The following is a 15,410-nucleotide window of genomic DNA, read 5'->3' as shown; positions in this document are numbered from 1 at the left end:
AGGGCAAAAAAACGATGAAATTTTGACTACTAAACCCCATGTATGTGGCAAAAATGTCTCTGGACACTTTCTCAAAATCGTTGTTATTGAGACCAAATTTAAATTTGACACCAGAAAAATGCTGCTTTCTAATTGGACAATTTGTTTTAGAGATCATATCAATGGTTATTTGGGTGAAAACACAAGAGTGGTGCAAGGAAAATCTTTCCTCGTTGTTGAGCAAGGATATGTGGCACCCCTCTTCCCCAGATTTGAACCCAATGGACTTTGCCATCTAGCCAAATCTGGAAAGAAGACAAAGGGGAACAGTTTTTAAGAGTCTTCCCGATCTCAAGGCAGCCCTATTAACAGCTTGGGCAAATTTACCTGAGGCTAAAGTCCATCTTTAGTGCAGAAGTGCTTTTCGACATTTTCGGACCGTAGTCAAAAAGCGAGGAGGATATGTGGAGTCATATATTAATGAAAGAATTGAATGATAATGTTTAATAATTTTTTGTTCTATACGTTTACCCCGCAACATGCTTCGTTAGGCCTAAAAAGCAATTTACCGTGTCCGGTTTCTTTCTTGTCACCCGGTAACTAGGTATCGTTGAAATAGATGATATCATAAGTTATATTCAAGAGCTAACTAAGTGTGCTCCTAATTTATGTTGAGTAGGTTTTTGAAAATTTTAGTTTTTACAATGTTTTGGGGTGTGTAAGTTTTTTATGTGTGCTAGAATTCCATAAAGCAATAAAATCAAAGTTGTTATCTATGACTTTTTGTGGTAGATAAAATCCAGGATATGTTTGGGAATTTCCCAAGAAACTTGATGGGTCTTTTTGAACACCGTGTATGCTGATGATACAAAATTCGCTTGTATTAGAAACGGTCAAGATTTTAGTAGTCTGATAGAGTTTCTAAACCAAATCTAATCTTGGGTGGCTAAGAGTAGTTTTACCTTGAACGGAATAAGATTCCTGTCAATGACCTTCGTTCGAAACCATTAAACAATCCACTCATAAATAATGACGGTAGAGAGACATTCGGCTCGGATCGTCCAAGAAAGATTAAGGGGTAGTCTTCCAAGCTAATGGAAAGTTAGCTAAGCATATCCAGTTAAAGGAAGTTTTTAAAAGTGTGGATCGTTGAAGTTCAGAGATAGTATCACAATGCTAACTCTGTACAAGTCGATTGTTCAGTCACATATTGAGTCTGTTTCGCCTTATTGGGCTCCAGATAATTCAGCAGCTTTGGAAAAGGTTTATCGGGTCCAAAGATGCTTAACTCTTAACATTGAGAGAATGAGAGAGCTCTCGGAACAGATCAGGAAGGTAGGGATGGTACACTATAGAGACGTGTTAAGATTTGGGATTTCGTACTAGTGCGCCATCTGGTTCTACCATGAAGGAAGTGTCACCACACTTCTTACTGATGAAAAAAAGTTGGCAGCAAATATTTTTTTCGTTCTTTTGGCTATTTTTGTCAATTACCATGTATTGTCATCTTTAGCAAATGAATGCTGGACTTAAATGGTTCAAAATAATTGTCGAACAATTTGCTAAGATGGTGAACAATTTTATCAATGAAAATTTGGAAGCACTAGGTGTCCTAAATTCATGATAGTTCTTGCTGCGATTGTGGCGCAGCCTGACTAACTCACACATATGAAATCCGATCCGGTACTTTACGCGTCTCTATTCAGAGAAAGGACAAAAGATACTTGCTGATGTAGCCAAGCGGTCGAAGGGGCAGCACAAACAAGGCAAGAATACTTTCTCTAGGTGTCGTGGGTTCAAAGCCCGGTGCCGGAAGTAGCCCCTACTGGAGTACGTTTTCAAGAGCTTTCATAAGCTTTGTCCCAACCCAGGATTTAGGGTCAATTGTAGTGACCGTAGGGGCTAAATGTGCGTTTTGAGAGCACCTTCAAGCCCTCGAGAATCCAGGCTAGTTCGAACAATGAAGTCCACTTCTCTTCTTTCTCGGGCTCCTTCATTGTTTAATTTGCTTCCCGCTAACATTCATAGGGACTATGTACATATTGATCCAGTGGCATCTTTGAAATCAGACTTGGACAAGTTTTTGGTCAAAATCCTTAATGAAATCCATGGGCAAGTTAGTCACATCCGCCAACTCTTATTCGTTAGTGGATCAGATTTTATATGAAAGTAAAGCTGGATAAAATATAACGGGGTTTTCGTCTCGAAGTGCTGGGGATTTCATTCCCAGGAGCGAAAAAGAGGGAGGCAAATAATAGTAATAATATAATAAAAGGTGATGCTTGCAGGAAGAGCACATGTTGGGAAGAATTGCGCTACAACAAAACAAGTCAGACTTTGTCGATCAGTTTCCTTGAACATCAAACTTGACACAAAACTATGTCTTCTAGTCTCTATTTTGGGAAGAATAATCACTTGAAGGTCGATCTAAGGTTTATTGGGACACCTTAGGGGATTGAAGCATTCTATTCTTACGCCGTTATGTATAACCGAGGCCATGTTTACATGACATTTGTAGGATACACGATTTTTCATTAAATCTATGAAGATATATTGAATTCTGTAAAAGAGGCCATTTTTGATCCCATCCTTAAACTCATAATCCAGTGCTCAACTCGAAGCCCGCCGGTTCTACTAAATAGCCATGTCTATAGATGTTCCATGTCTTACAAATGAATAGAGTACAAAACTGTCTCGATTCAGATCAGATCAACCCCTGAACTGTTGGTGACGTGCTTCAAGCAAGCAAGTTAGCTAACTCGTCGGCAATGGTTCTCTTCTTTGCGGTCGAAAATGAAGTACGGAGCGGAAGAATAGTTGACACATCGTGTGGAACGCATGCCAGGCCAAGATTAATTGGACCAAATGTCCAGCGACCTTCCTCGCCTCTACCTATATGAAAGAGCCACTACTCATCATGGTGTACTCTCGATATTCAGGGCCTGATGGTAGTTAATCTAGTCACTGCCGAAGCAAAGCTGCCGAGCCTCCTCGAACCCAAGTGTTTGCCTGTTTGGGTGGAAGCGGCAATCAACGTTTGGAATAGGACGCGTGGAAAATGACCACTCATGCCTCGCCTCGTGTCTTAAATATCCATTAGTATAATTCCGTGTACACATATACAACAATGAACGATCCCTGCAAATAAGGAGGATCCCACCCAGCTGAAGGAATAATAATATTCATACTTGCCGTATGTTACTTTCATTCAGTGAAATGTCTAATGTGCAAATTTTGAGGATGGTACTACAGTGCTTTTTTAATGTCTGCGCATCAATTTCAATGCTGTTGTTTATTTAAACCGGGTAACGTACAGGGAATACAGGAATTTACGTGGTGTACACCAAATATCGTAGGTGGCTTCTCAAGTGAGACCACACACAGCATGTCGGATTTCAATTTTGACGCTACCAGATGAGAGAAACAAACTTACGCCTTGGAAAGCACTTCGAAATCTCGCAGAACTTTGGTTGTGTGGTCCAACATTATCCACTATAATCAGCCAGAAGTTGCTAGTCCTAACGTGCAGACAGACAGACGGGAGGGCAGGAACGAACGCACGAACAAACGAACGAGGGAAGGAAGGCAGGAACTAATCAAACTTTCAAATTATGCCTCAGTGGGTAATTGAATGTGTGAGGCCAAAACCAACGAGAAAGGCCATCAACGCTTCAGTGGCAAGACTTGACGTCGAAGCTGGCTGAGTTGACTTTTCGGTCTTCTTGTTATGTTGAAGGGGTCTGCCCAAACTACTTATCATGATTTCCCCCTTACGTAAAATGATGAGACCATAATTAAGTACTCAGGGTTGTTGTGACTTGATCGCTGTCTTGAAAATGTGCCTCTTTCCGAGCTTGGTGAGTGCTCCGAAACAACAATGGCTAAGGGGGGTGAGGGGGGGGGACTAATCATTCCTTGGTCGCTCTCGTGTTCCTAGTTCGTCTTCTCCTTTCCTCCTCTTCACTCAAGGCATTGGTATTAAGAAGGTCAGAGACTGAAACACTGAGAGAGTAAGAGAGACCGATTAGATGGAGGGCACCCGCTTGTTGCTTCCTCGTTTCCGTTTCTTCCTCCTCCCTCTTCTCCTTCTCCTTCTCCTCGCTTCTCTGTTCCACTCACAAGCACTATGAGGTAGGTGGTTCTTCCAATTCGTGCTCACTGCCGGTGAATGTGCTAGTAGGCGGGTGGTACCTTCTCACGCTCTTCCTAAAGCGAAGCCCGAAATCGGGCCTTGCCACCCGAAAATGGACATGGTCTTGTGTGTGCTTGTCCTCTAGCGCTGCGACGTCCACCACAAGCACCCTGCACCCCCTCATCGTGGGCGCATGTACCGGCAGTCACTTTCAACTTCTACCTTCTCTTTATTCTTGATATTTGTTCCATTTGCCCGCCGACCTTCATGAAGTACTCCTAACTGGTGGGGTGCTTTGGCGCGAAGGAGTCAGTGCGTGCGTGCGTGCCTGTTGCGTTGAAGCTCATCTTCTTGCTCTTGGATAGTGGAAGAGCTGGCGCCAAGGAAAAACAGGGGCCTTCATTGACAATGCCAGTCCGCTTGGTCTTCATCGTCTCTATCATCAGGTGTCCTTTTTTTGCTCACCACCAGGAATGGGTCTTCTTTGATCAGATGAAAGGGTGAGGAGGAACAATCACTGATAGGGCTTGATTAATGTGCACAAATGAGCAAGAACAATATGAAGACGTCAGGTGGAAACCTCTTTTCGGAATTGGCATTGGCTTTAAGACGAACCATGAGCCCGGGAAGAAGTGCCTCTCATAACAAGCACCAGACCCACAACCATTGTGTGGTGAACCCGACTCAGTCCGAAACTAGTGACCGGACAGAAGACAGTGCTCCCGCTCTCGCCGATCAAACCCATCCCAAGCCAATGGCCTCAACTTCGGTCGACGAATTGGCCAAAGAGATGGCCTCGGGGTTATCAGATAGTGTAATGGACGATCTGCGGAACAAGCCCATGCCTAGTGCCGATGAGAGCTCCAGAACCTCACCTAAGCGAACTCATAGTAAGAAGAAAGTGAAACGGAAACGAAGCAACAAAGCCGCGGTAGCTCCCAATGAACCAAGAACGGCGACAGATATTCATCCTGAACTGACGTTAGAAAAATTGAAAGAACCCTTTCAGCGCCCACGGCACGGTCCCACCCGACAATCCTCAGTCACTGACAACGGCGTAGAAGCCCTCGAAATCAATACCATGTTTGATTTTGTTCCTCCGGGACGGAAACCGGTATTTCGAGAAGGGCGCCGATCAACCGTCCATCATATCTCGTTGAGACGAAGTTCCATCGCGGTCATGGCAAACCAAGCCCGCCAAAAAGAGCGACAAAACATGGACTTTTTCGGCTCCAAACGGTTGGAGCCGCAGAGCCTCTCTGCCGTTCATTACCTGGCCATCTCACCCCCACGGATTAGAATTACCGAAGCTCATTGCACTACCTCACCCGAAAATGAGAAGCAATCCAACTCCACGCCCGATCTCAATGAAAGTGACCCGCCGTCATCGCAAATGAAGAAAGATGCTTTTGAGACCGGCACCACCAAGGCGGCGTCGTGTCAATCCCCTCGGCCTCAATGTCATCAACCTCGGCTTAAACAAAGGCGACGTTTGCTCAAAAGTGTGGACCGGTCATCTTTGGAAAGTAATACCTCCAGCATTCTTCACGAGGAACAAGAAGAGGATCTCGTGGAGTACGAGGATGCAGCAGGAGGCTGTGCTTCCTCCAAGTTGGCCTCCGCCACGTCCCCATCGACAAACCTCACCAACCGTGATGTCGAAGAGGCTCCCGAGGAAAACCCGAAAAAGGTCAACCCCAAGGATGGAACATTTGTCAAACTCCATTCGCATAGTAGTTCGAATAACTCCATGAGCAGTGCCTCACAAAGACGTTCCAGCGATGAGACCCTCTCCTCCAAAAGCCTTTGGTCTTGTTCAGGTGGCACCGTCTCGACCAGCACTCGAAATACTTCATTTGACACATCTGTGGATGACATGGACTCAAGACGATCAAGTGACGTGACCAGCCGACGCTCGAGCGAAGACATCTTCTATCGCTCCTCTGACGGACCACCACAGACCAACAGCACTACGTCCACAGCCATTCCCTCGGCCTTCGCGGGAGAAGGCCATTTCAAGGAATCGTCGCCCATGTCACCAATTTCTGAGGCCTCGACGACTGGCTGTTCCATGCAGAATAGACGCGCTTCGTTAACATTGCTAGTGGGGACCAACTCAGGGGCTAATACTTTGCCGAAGAATACCACCGCGTGTTCGACGGTGTCCAATGACAAAGCCGAGGCACACGAGCATTCCCTGAAACCAAGTCTCGTTACTGGGGGTCACAACCGTGGATGGAAAAGTGCCTCTCCTCACAGTCCATATCGTAGCCGCAGTTTACGGTTTGTAGGGAATCATTCCAAGAACTCGCTATGGCACAAACGACCTAGCCCGATTAGACATAGTTTGGACTTGGTGGATGGTCCTAATGCTACGGAGGACAGGTAAGACGATAGATGACCATGCCATGTCCTCACCCTTTTACCCAAGAGCATGAGAGCAACTGTGGAGATCGTTATTGGTGTGCCATGGACCACTTAACTAGCCTGCCAAGGAAAATTGATCCTCTCTATTCTTGTTCCCATTTATCTTCCATCGCAGATTATCAGATCATCAGAATACTAGTTGGCCTTCAGAGGAGGGACAAAAAACGGAAAAGAAAAATGCTAGCGCTCCTTATTAGGAACAAAGGTGAAAGAACGGACAAACTTCAAGGCCAACCACTGAACTGGTATTGTGAAGTGAGGGTGGCCAGAAATGAAATTGAACGGTGTCAAATGACTCGCACAATTCTAATTTCCAATTATATAATGTGGCATTTGGTCTGCTGAATGGACATAAACGAAAAGTAAGAATACGCAATGGAACTACATTTCTCATGCCACCTTGATTTGACTCAAACCTCTCCGACGACACCGCTCGCTGAAAGTTTTCTTTTATTATTTTTTTATTTTCTTAGATATTCGATAACACCATATATTGTCCTCAATTTGTTCTCGCTGAAAGCACATCCAACATAAATTACCCTCTGGTAAATAGTGCCAGTAAATTAAAGCTTATATTGTGCATCCTTTTCACGCTCCAATCAAGACTCAAATTTGAAGAGGATTATGGACTTTGATTTCGCGCATGAGCAAACATGTAAAACATTGACCCTAACGTGATTTTAGATGCTCATCATCTCTTGCTTCCTCAGTTTCATTTATAATTAGATTAGTGATTAAAGAATTCAACAACGAGGCACATGTAGGTCTTCTATGCACATGGTTGAAAAAAAATCCACATATTTTTTAAGGTCCATATAAAGGCACATGTTAGCAGTTTCCAAGTGAGATATGATCAATTTACACATCAATTCTGGACTACTTAAAGGAAAAAGAAAGAAAACCAATCATTTCGCTCTTTCTTTGAAATCTCCAAATCAGACTATCCTCCCTGTCTTGTCTTGAGAAATGTATCCTCCAACCTAAAGGTTGGAGAAAGATCCGCTTACTTCGTACTCTGGATCAATCCGAATCTGTCTTGTCTTTGATGCCCTTCCACCATCCAATTATCAATTTTCGCTCAGCTTTTATTTGCTTAAGGCAGACCTGAGACGTGTTGGTTGCCTTCTGGATAGGATCAAGTCCACTTGGTAATACCTGACCTACCAGTTAGGCCACCATTTTCATTCAGTACCTACACTCCGAGGAGGTCCAGTCGAGCGACGACAAGCCTTCAACTTTGAGCTCACCCAGTGAAAGATCCATCGATCGGAAAGGCCATGATTTGATCCCGATGGAATTTGTCGGCTGATAAACCGAAATCAAATCCTGGCCAGAACAAGGTTGGGTAACCATGGAAAGAGATAGTTGAATGGAACTGAAAAGGGCATCCTGACCATTGGACCATCAGGACATTGGCCAGGTGGGTTAGAATGAATTGAGGCTGTATCTGGTCAGTGTCCGTCAAGAGTATACATTTTCTCGTTCATCCAGTCTGTGAGTGGGAATGTCGTTTACCTTGAGACTGATAAATGACTCTCACCCGACCTCATTTCATTATTGTAGGTCCAGCAGAGGACCCTAATGGGGACGTAATCTTTATTAAAGTTAATGATATTAGCGCTTTCCGTGGAAACTGCTGAGACATTTAGACATTAATAACGAATGCTTGAGTACGAAAGGCCATAGACCATCACACGGTTGTGTGTTTCAAGGGTCTGTCGAACGCTTTAGACTGGACGATCACACTTCAATGAAATGCTATTAGCAACAATGAGATTGGCTTGGGTCAGTTTATGATATAACACACAATAGTTAGGATAGCCCCGTCTCGCAGATTTTTTTCAGTTTTTCGAAAGGACATGACCATTGATGCTGATAATTGTTAGAGTAAATATTTCTAACCTAATCTGTGTATTTGTACGAAACTTTAGATGGAGAGTTTGAAAACACATTTGCTTGATCGCTGGAAAAAAATTCGAATCTCGTCCTTTTGCTAACCAGTCCACTCCGTCCACTCTTGGAGTGGCTCTTGATTGAATATGATGGTCTACTTATTTTTCGACCATTCTTATAAGGGTTTTCTTCAACGAGAAAGTTGCTTCAAACAATGAAATGCTTCCTTGGCATTATTCCACAATTTCAAATCTCGCCTCAGTTTAACATGGATGCTCAACCCCTCGTTCTAAAATGTTGCCAGATGCACTCTTTTACTTATCTTGCTAAGGATGTAGCCGATTGTGGCTAAAGAAATGAAAGAGCCTGAGGTAATGAAGCCAAATTTGAAAGCCAAAGGTTGCGGTTAATTTTTTCTTTGGTTCTTGAAACAAGGTGGCGGATCAGAAACATGTGTGAAAATGAACACATTCCTGAAATGCTTTGGCGATCACTGGAAACACTGTCCAAGGAGAGACGAAAATACTTTTCAATTATTGATCGAACGTTTGACGTTGTTTTGGAACTGTTTTGAGGGATGGGTCTGGTTCTTCATTTTGAAATATCTTTTCCTCTAAAATTTCCCCTGATTTTGAAAGGCTTACCTTTGATTTGATCCATCCCTAAAATGCATCCAAAAGGAACATGACACTACATGACCGATCACTAGAGGGAACAAACTGAAAGAAAGGCTTACTGGACTGCACTGGACACTTCCATTCTACTTCATCGTTTTGTCAGCCCTAATGACGATTGGCAACAATGATGGTAGTCTTTGGCTCGGTTTTGGCACGTTCTTGATCCAATTGATAACTTTTTATGCAATAACTTCAAACTCATTGGCAGGGATTTGGTTCATCGTTGCCCCTTGCCTGTACGTATATAGTACATCCCTTTTCACAAATGGCCAATAAAATGAACGTTTGTGTCGACAAATCAAGCATGGAAAAAATCTCGTGACAGGCATGAGTTCGACCCACTGCACTCCCAATCTCATCCGATATCATTGTGACATTGCCGAAACGAGGATTTGGGCCTAAAGCTACGACGTTATGAATTGTTTTTGAAAGGCTTCCCACCTAGCTTTCGTCTTTCATTGTCAAGTGGCTTGGCTGTAACTCCGGGCGAGGCCAAGTCCAATATGGAATGTCAACACTTTGGAGATCTCGGTTCCCATAACATATAGACATTATGTAGGTCGTAGACTACGAACTCGTGCCGTAGGTAGTAGTAATGCATTGTCCAGTAGATATACGAGTACGTGGTAGTAGAGGCAAGACGGTGATGTTGTCTCGCATTTGAAGAGAGAAACAATCTGCCTGTTCAAACAGTTCAGGTTGCTTTACAAACAATGTCAGGCAGGTCAGCTTTGATTGTCATCATGGCCCATCCACACAAGGTTCAAAGTCATCGGAAGATGAAGACTTGCAGACTCAATATTGCATCTGTCAGTTTCAATTACATTCATTTTGCAAGCTTCCCAATCAAGTGTACTTCCGGCTTATTACATCGAAGGCCAGTGAATGATTGTAGTTGGACCTATTCGAATGCCAAAATTGATCGCACTTATCATTCATTGCTTAAGCTCATTCCGAAATGTACAACGTGTTGGTTCAAACTTGAATGCTCAACTCGAAGGAACTGAGACTTAGGTCTCGAAGTTGGCATGGGACATCTCTAATCTTGTCTTGAGAACCCTCGCTTGTCATACCGTGTGGTGTGAGTGTATATTCGACTTAATTGCAAGTGAGCGGATCTCTATGTACGTAGATGAAGGTCGAGGAATAAGAACGAATTTGAATGTCTTCCTCGTTTTGTCCAGGTTGGTCGTTTGGAAGCTCTATATTTAACTACCGGATTCGATCCTTTGAAGTCGGTAGTTTAGTCGTGCTGAAGAGTTGTGAGCCGAATAAGATCTGTCTGTTCCAGTGATTGGGTGGTCACTTCCCGGATTGCTATTCTCGCCAGTTTCACAATTTCTCAATAAAAAATATGGCTTTGAGTGGTGATGAAGTGCGACGTATAGTTTCGAGCCAGCCAACCAAAGCCGATTAGTGCGAGATTGTTGGTGATTGAACCAACATTTTGGGTAGAATTCACTCCAATCTTCTTGATGATTAGTGGAATCGATAGCCTTCATTTTTATCCAATGGCAAGTAAACCACATCATTTGGAAGGAAGTTCGAGTACAACTAATTCAACTCTCCAAGAGAGAACGGACATTAAAATCCGGCCCAATTTGTTCTTTTTGTGGTTGACTGTCTAAGCTGCGAGGAGTACGTGCATCAAATTGTTTGAACAACACGGTCTGGTTTCTCAAAATTGCTGTGCTACAAGTCGATTTTCGGTACTTTTTAATGGACTCTTCTGATACTGTTTCCGTTTTAGTGGCGGTAGCTTGAGTTTGAGAGAAAAAAATAGCACACGTGCGTGAGATACTCTGCATTCCATTTGTGCAGTTAAACACCTCATAAACAATGCCACGGGAGCTACTGCTGGCTCAACGTAATTGAGCAGCTTGTCACAACTGTCTCCATTAAACTGCTATTATTGTTGCTGTTGTCATGGAGAAATCTCTGACGAGTGAGAAGTGAACGCGATGATGAAGCCACTAATAGTGTTTCTTTCTGGTTAAGAGCATTAACAACCTCAAAACTCTACTCATCGCCTCATTCCAAGAAAGGCAGCAGTAGAAAGAAAGACGCAATATTCATACTTTTCAGGCTGGTATTTTCAAAGTCGGATAATTCAAACAGTAGCGATGTTTGGACTAATAGAATCTGTCAACTATCGAAACTGATTAGAAACTAGGGTTTGGGTATTTTGGTTTAACATGGTGAGTAATTCTGGCTCAAGATCCTCGCTCTGAATTCTCCCCGTCAAAGCAAAAATGCTCACGAGACCGCCTCTCTTAAGCCAACAAAGAACGTAAATAACAGACAGAAATATACACTTTGTTAAAATTTCAACTATTCAAAATAAGGCCATGAATTGCCTTTCTAAGGCTTTCAACTTCAAGTCTTGATAATTGGAAGCAAAGCGGCCAATCATTTACATTTAGTAAAGTTTAGTAAGTATTACATACTTACATTTAGCCAGGAACCCCCCAAATGAGACGTAATGGAGAACAGAAGGCTCTAGCTTTGATGATGTCGAAAATGAGTTGCGACTGCAACCCTGGCAACTGAGTGGTGTTACGGCTAGCTAACCGTATCTTAAGATTTTCCCGGCTCAAGTACTTGGTTGCCCTGACAAGCATTGCTCCAAGTGACATTGGATTAGGTGAGGCAAAAATCACAGTAAGCAGACATCATGCCGCCTAACCGTCCAATTGGCACAAACCCAATTCATCCGCCATCTAGTGTTTCAGTGGTTCAATGGGTTGGGTTGGGTTGGACCGGTCATCAGAGCCCGGACGACTGGACCACGTTTCCCACCAGTCAGTCAAAGTATGCAAAAAGATACCTCAAACACAATACTGGTTTCTTCATCCAATTAAGGGAAGTGTTTTCGCACCTTTCACCTCCCCCTCCATTGTTTGACATGACTTCCTTCCCATTCTGGTACACATTTGTCCTCTCCATTTCGGCGTGTCAATCCAAAGTAAATATCATCTGACGGCCCCCAAATCTTCTTTTGAGCCTGCCAAGTCTCATTTTGTGCGAGGACAACTTTCGTCCGTTTGGTGTTGGGAGCCTTCACATCGAGAAAATTGGGAATAGAAAGGCCCGTGTGCCCAGTTGTGGCTCGAATGGGGAGACGTTGGCGCCTCGATCACTGAATCCCAGTGCTCTCCTTGAGAGAAGTAGTTCGTATGTACGTATGCATGCATGGTTGATAATGTTGTAGCATTACTAGTGCCTACCAGGAGGTGCTCCATCCAATCTTGTACATACAACCTAAGTGTAACTGGATTCCGTGCAGAGAGGCATGCTAAACGAAGTCCTCTCTCCAGTCGTTGTTGTGGTGTTGTTGGTGTTTAGGCAGGACAATCACGGAGAGGACAATGGCTCGGCAAGATCAACCGAACTGAAATCTCCGAAAAGATGTTCAGACTTGAGAAACGCTCGATCCTCATCGACAAATTCGATCGGTGCCGACAACTAGCAATCGTCCGTGAACGGCGTCAATTACTGAATGTCTCTGCCAGGCTCTCCCTTGGGATCGGCTTCCATCTCCGATCATCTCAGTTCTCCGACATGGGACCGTGATTGCGGTTGATCAGTCGGCGGGTGACATGGGAGCGATGAAGTGAACTGAACGAATTGTTTTCCTGCGTTTGAGCGCGTCTTCGGTGATCCATAAAGTGAAATCCTCACTTTGGTTTGGGCGCTCATTGTTCCATCGCATCTCTGTACAACCTACAGAGGAGTGTGGCCTCGTCTTAGACGAGGTGGACTGTGTGGCAGCCAAGAGATCGATCCGGTGTGCTTTTGTCGTAAGACCAATCAATCTTCAAAAGAGCGTGAAGCAGATTCAAAGTGCCACATCGTTGACGATTAGACTGGAGAGGAGTGTGTGCGTGTGTGAGTGTGAGTGAGAGTGTGAGAGAGAGAGCCTTTAGAATCAGCTAGGACTTGACCAGTCTTGGTCGACCGGTTCTGACACATCAAATGTCGGCGAAGGATGTGCTGATTAGCTGACCAAGTGGCAAACCAGATTCAGTGGGTCCTAGTGAATCAACCAAGAAAGTTCGTCTTCATTCCGAACACTTTGGCTATTGGTCCATGATAAAACTCTGTAACAGAGTCTAACCATTGCGATTATTTAGCGAATCGTTTTGGGGGAATGGTGAGGCCCAAAGTGTCATAAAGGTTGTGCCAAGGCAAACTCCCTGATTCCCATGATAGAACCAACAATAAATATTGAGAGCCCAACCAGCTCGATGGAGCTCCAAGTTCCATTTCTAACCCCTCCCATGGGACGGAACGAAGGCTTGCGACTCTTTTGCAACCGGAAGAACATTCGGAAGTTCTCCGCTCCTCCCTTGGGAAGAAGGAAAACGAGGTGAGTTCCTCATCCATCCACGTAGCACATTTTCAGACCTACAACCTACATGTTCGTACATATTCGAGCCTTGAGACTCGCTTCCGCCCGCAGAGGCTGTTGTTGCCTTTATGATCTCTCCGCAATTTCAAGGCCCGGCTTCTCATTTCAATGGGAGACCACTCTCTCAGTGAGAAAAAGAAACTTGAATTGATTGCAGTGTGCCTCGTCTTCATTCCTTACTCGCTCAAGGAGAGACAGACGGAATCTTGAGATCCGAATGAAGGTGGAAAAGAGTCCCAAGAAGAGGGAAGAATGGAAGGATGGAAGGATGATCCAAATGGATCTTGCTCGAGTGTTGTCAGTCATACTTGAAAACTTTTCCTTCGCGGAACAGATGACGATTACATTTCGCTAGAAGCTGAGTTGGTGCCATTGTTCCAGCTACCTACGAGTAAGCACGTGTGTATTTATGTATGTATATGTACAAGGCTCCCTTATCTCCCTCGCTTTCTGTTTCTCTATCCCTCTCGAATGTGGCTAACCTAGCTAGGCGTGAAAGCGGGGCACAATCTTTACATGCTGTCGTCGCTGCTTCCTTCCTTCCTTCCTTCCTTCCTTCGTTCTTTCAATGCAACATTGATCATTTTACCAACTCCAAATATTCTCCACAAAGTGTTTGTTCCTCATGTGGTGCGTTCAACACACGTGGCCATGAAAAAATGAACTGCAATATGACCTTTGTCTGAAACGTCGAAAACAGTGTCCTTTTTAGGTTACCTTTAGACAGGCATGACCAGAAGTGTCAGACAGGAAACGGGTAATATGCTAGATCTCAAATGTGCAGGTCAGTAGATGATACATCAAGACTTCTTTCGACGTATCTTTTGTCAAGTTCATTAGCTGGAATCGTACAATCGTACTTGCAAATGATTCGACGACATCTTGACTCGGATGTTCTTTATCCAGGTCGAGGAACTATGAAGCGTAGAAAGCAGTCTCAGAAGAAAGCTCGGCTGAATGCTTAATGCTATACATTATATCATTAAACTGACTTAGCAAAGGGAATATGTTTGGCTAACAACTAAGAGTGAAGTATCAGCCTTCGCTCGCTCTTAATCAACAATCAAAAGCACTTTTTTCATTAAATTGATCAAGGATGATCCTCTCTCATTACAAACAATAGGTCGTTGTCTTTCTGTGAGTGGGTGAGAGAGTTGCTTTCTTTCTTTTTTTGAGCATGGATACACTCGTTTGGTTGACCCAGTCTAGTCGATTTTGTCAATCATCCGTAACGAAATGCGGCATATGACCTTTATTAAATCTACGGGCCCTAATACAAATAAAAGCACTCACAGACCCACATAAATACACTATGAACCAAAGCAAGTATTGAACCAAAATATGGAACTGAATTTCATTCATAATGGAGGAAAATTTCAAAAAGAAGGGAGAAAAGGTGAATTGGTGATTGGAGCAGTTTTTAGGCATGATACATGACCCCGGTTCGATTCTCCTTCCAGAATTTTCTGAAGGAAACATATTAATGCTAAACACACCCACAGACGGTGAACTAATCTTATACCACAGAATTTTTGCGTCTCATGTGCATTTCAAACCTAAAAATCGCAAGGGGACAATATCAAACTCAAGCGCTATCTAAAAGCTGTTTGCGGCTCAGAATCAAATCAATAGAGGAGTAAGAACTGAGGAATAGCAAATTTGAAATAATAAATATCCACTAAGTGAAGATGGTAGAATGGCCACCAGATGTCGCGTGAGTAGAGACTACCTAGAACCCCAGCATGACCCGATGATCAGCTCGCGAAAACCTCAAGGTCGGGGTTTTTGGCGGACTTCCTACCCGTACTGAGATTGGAATCCCAGCAATTTAAGACGAAAACTTGTTCTCTTCACTTATAGATGCTCTAGGCATTGATAAGCGAGGATGAGT

The 15,410-nt window shown here is 43.8% G+C and overlaps 1 protein-coding gene across 1 annotated transcript in view; it reads left to right on the top strand.

Annotated features, from left to right (window-relative positions):
• Positions 1-4,456: 4,456 nt before the first annotated feature.
• LOC131893670 (cAMP-specific 3',5'-cyclic phosphodiesterase-like) overlaps positions 4,457-15,410 on the top strand; it is a 49,668-nt gene continuing 38,714 nt past the window's right edge. Inside the window, exon 1 of the mRNA XM_059243774.1 lies at positions 4,457-6,496. Within this exon, the coding sequence (XP_059099757.1) occupies positions 4,656-6,496 (1,841 nt within the window). The 5' untranslated portion in view covers positions 4,457-4,655. The remainder of the gene's footprint in view (positions 6,497-15,410) is intronic.

The sequence above is a fragment of the Tigriopus californicus genome, chromosome 2 (genome assembly GCF_007210705.1).
Source record: "Tigriopus californicus strain San Diego chromosome 2, Tcal_SD_v2.1, whole genome shotgun sequence".
NCBI lineage: Eukaryota > Metazoa > Arthropoda > Copepoda > Harpacticoida > Harpacticidae > Tigriopus > Tigriopus californicus.
Note: the sequence above shows the minus strand (reverse complement) of the source record. Positions and strands in the feature narration are given on the sequence as shown.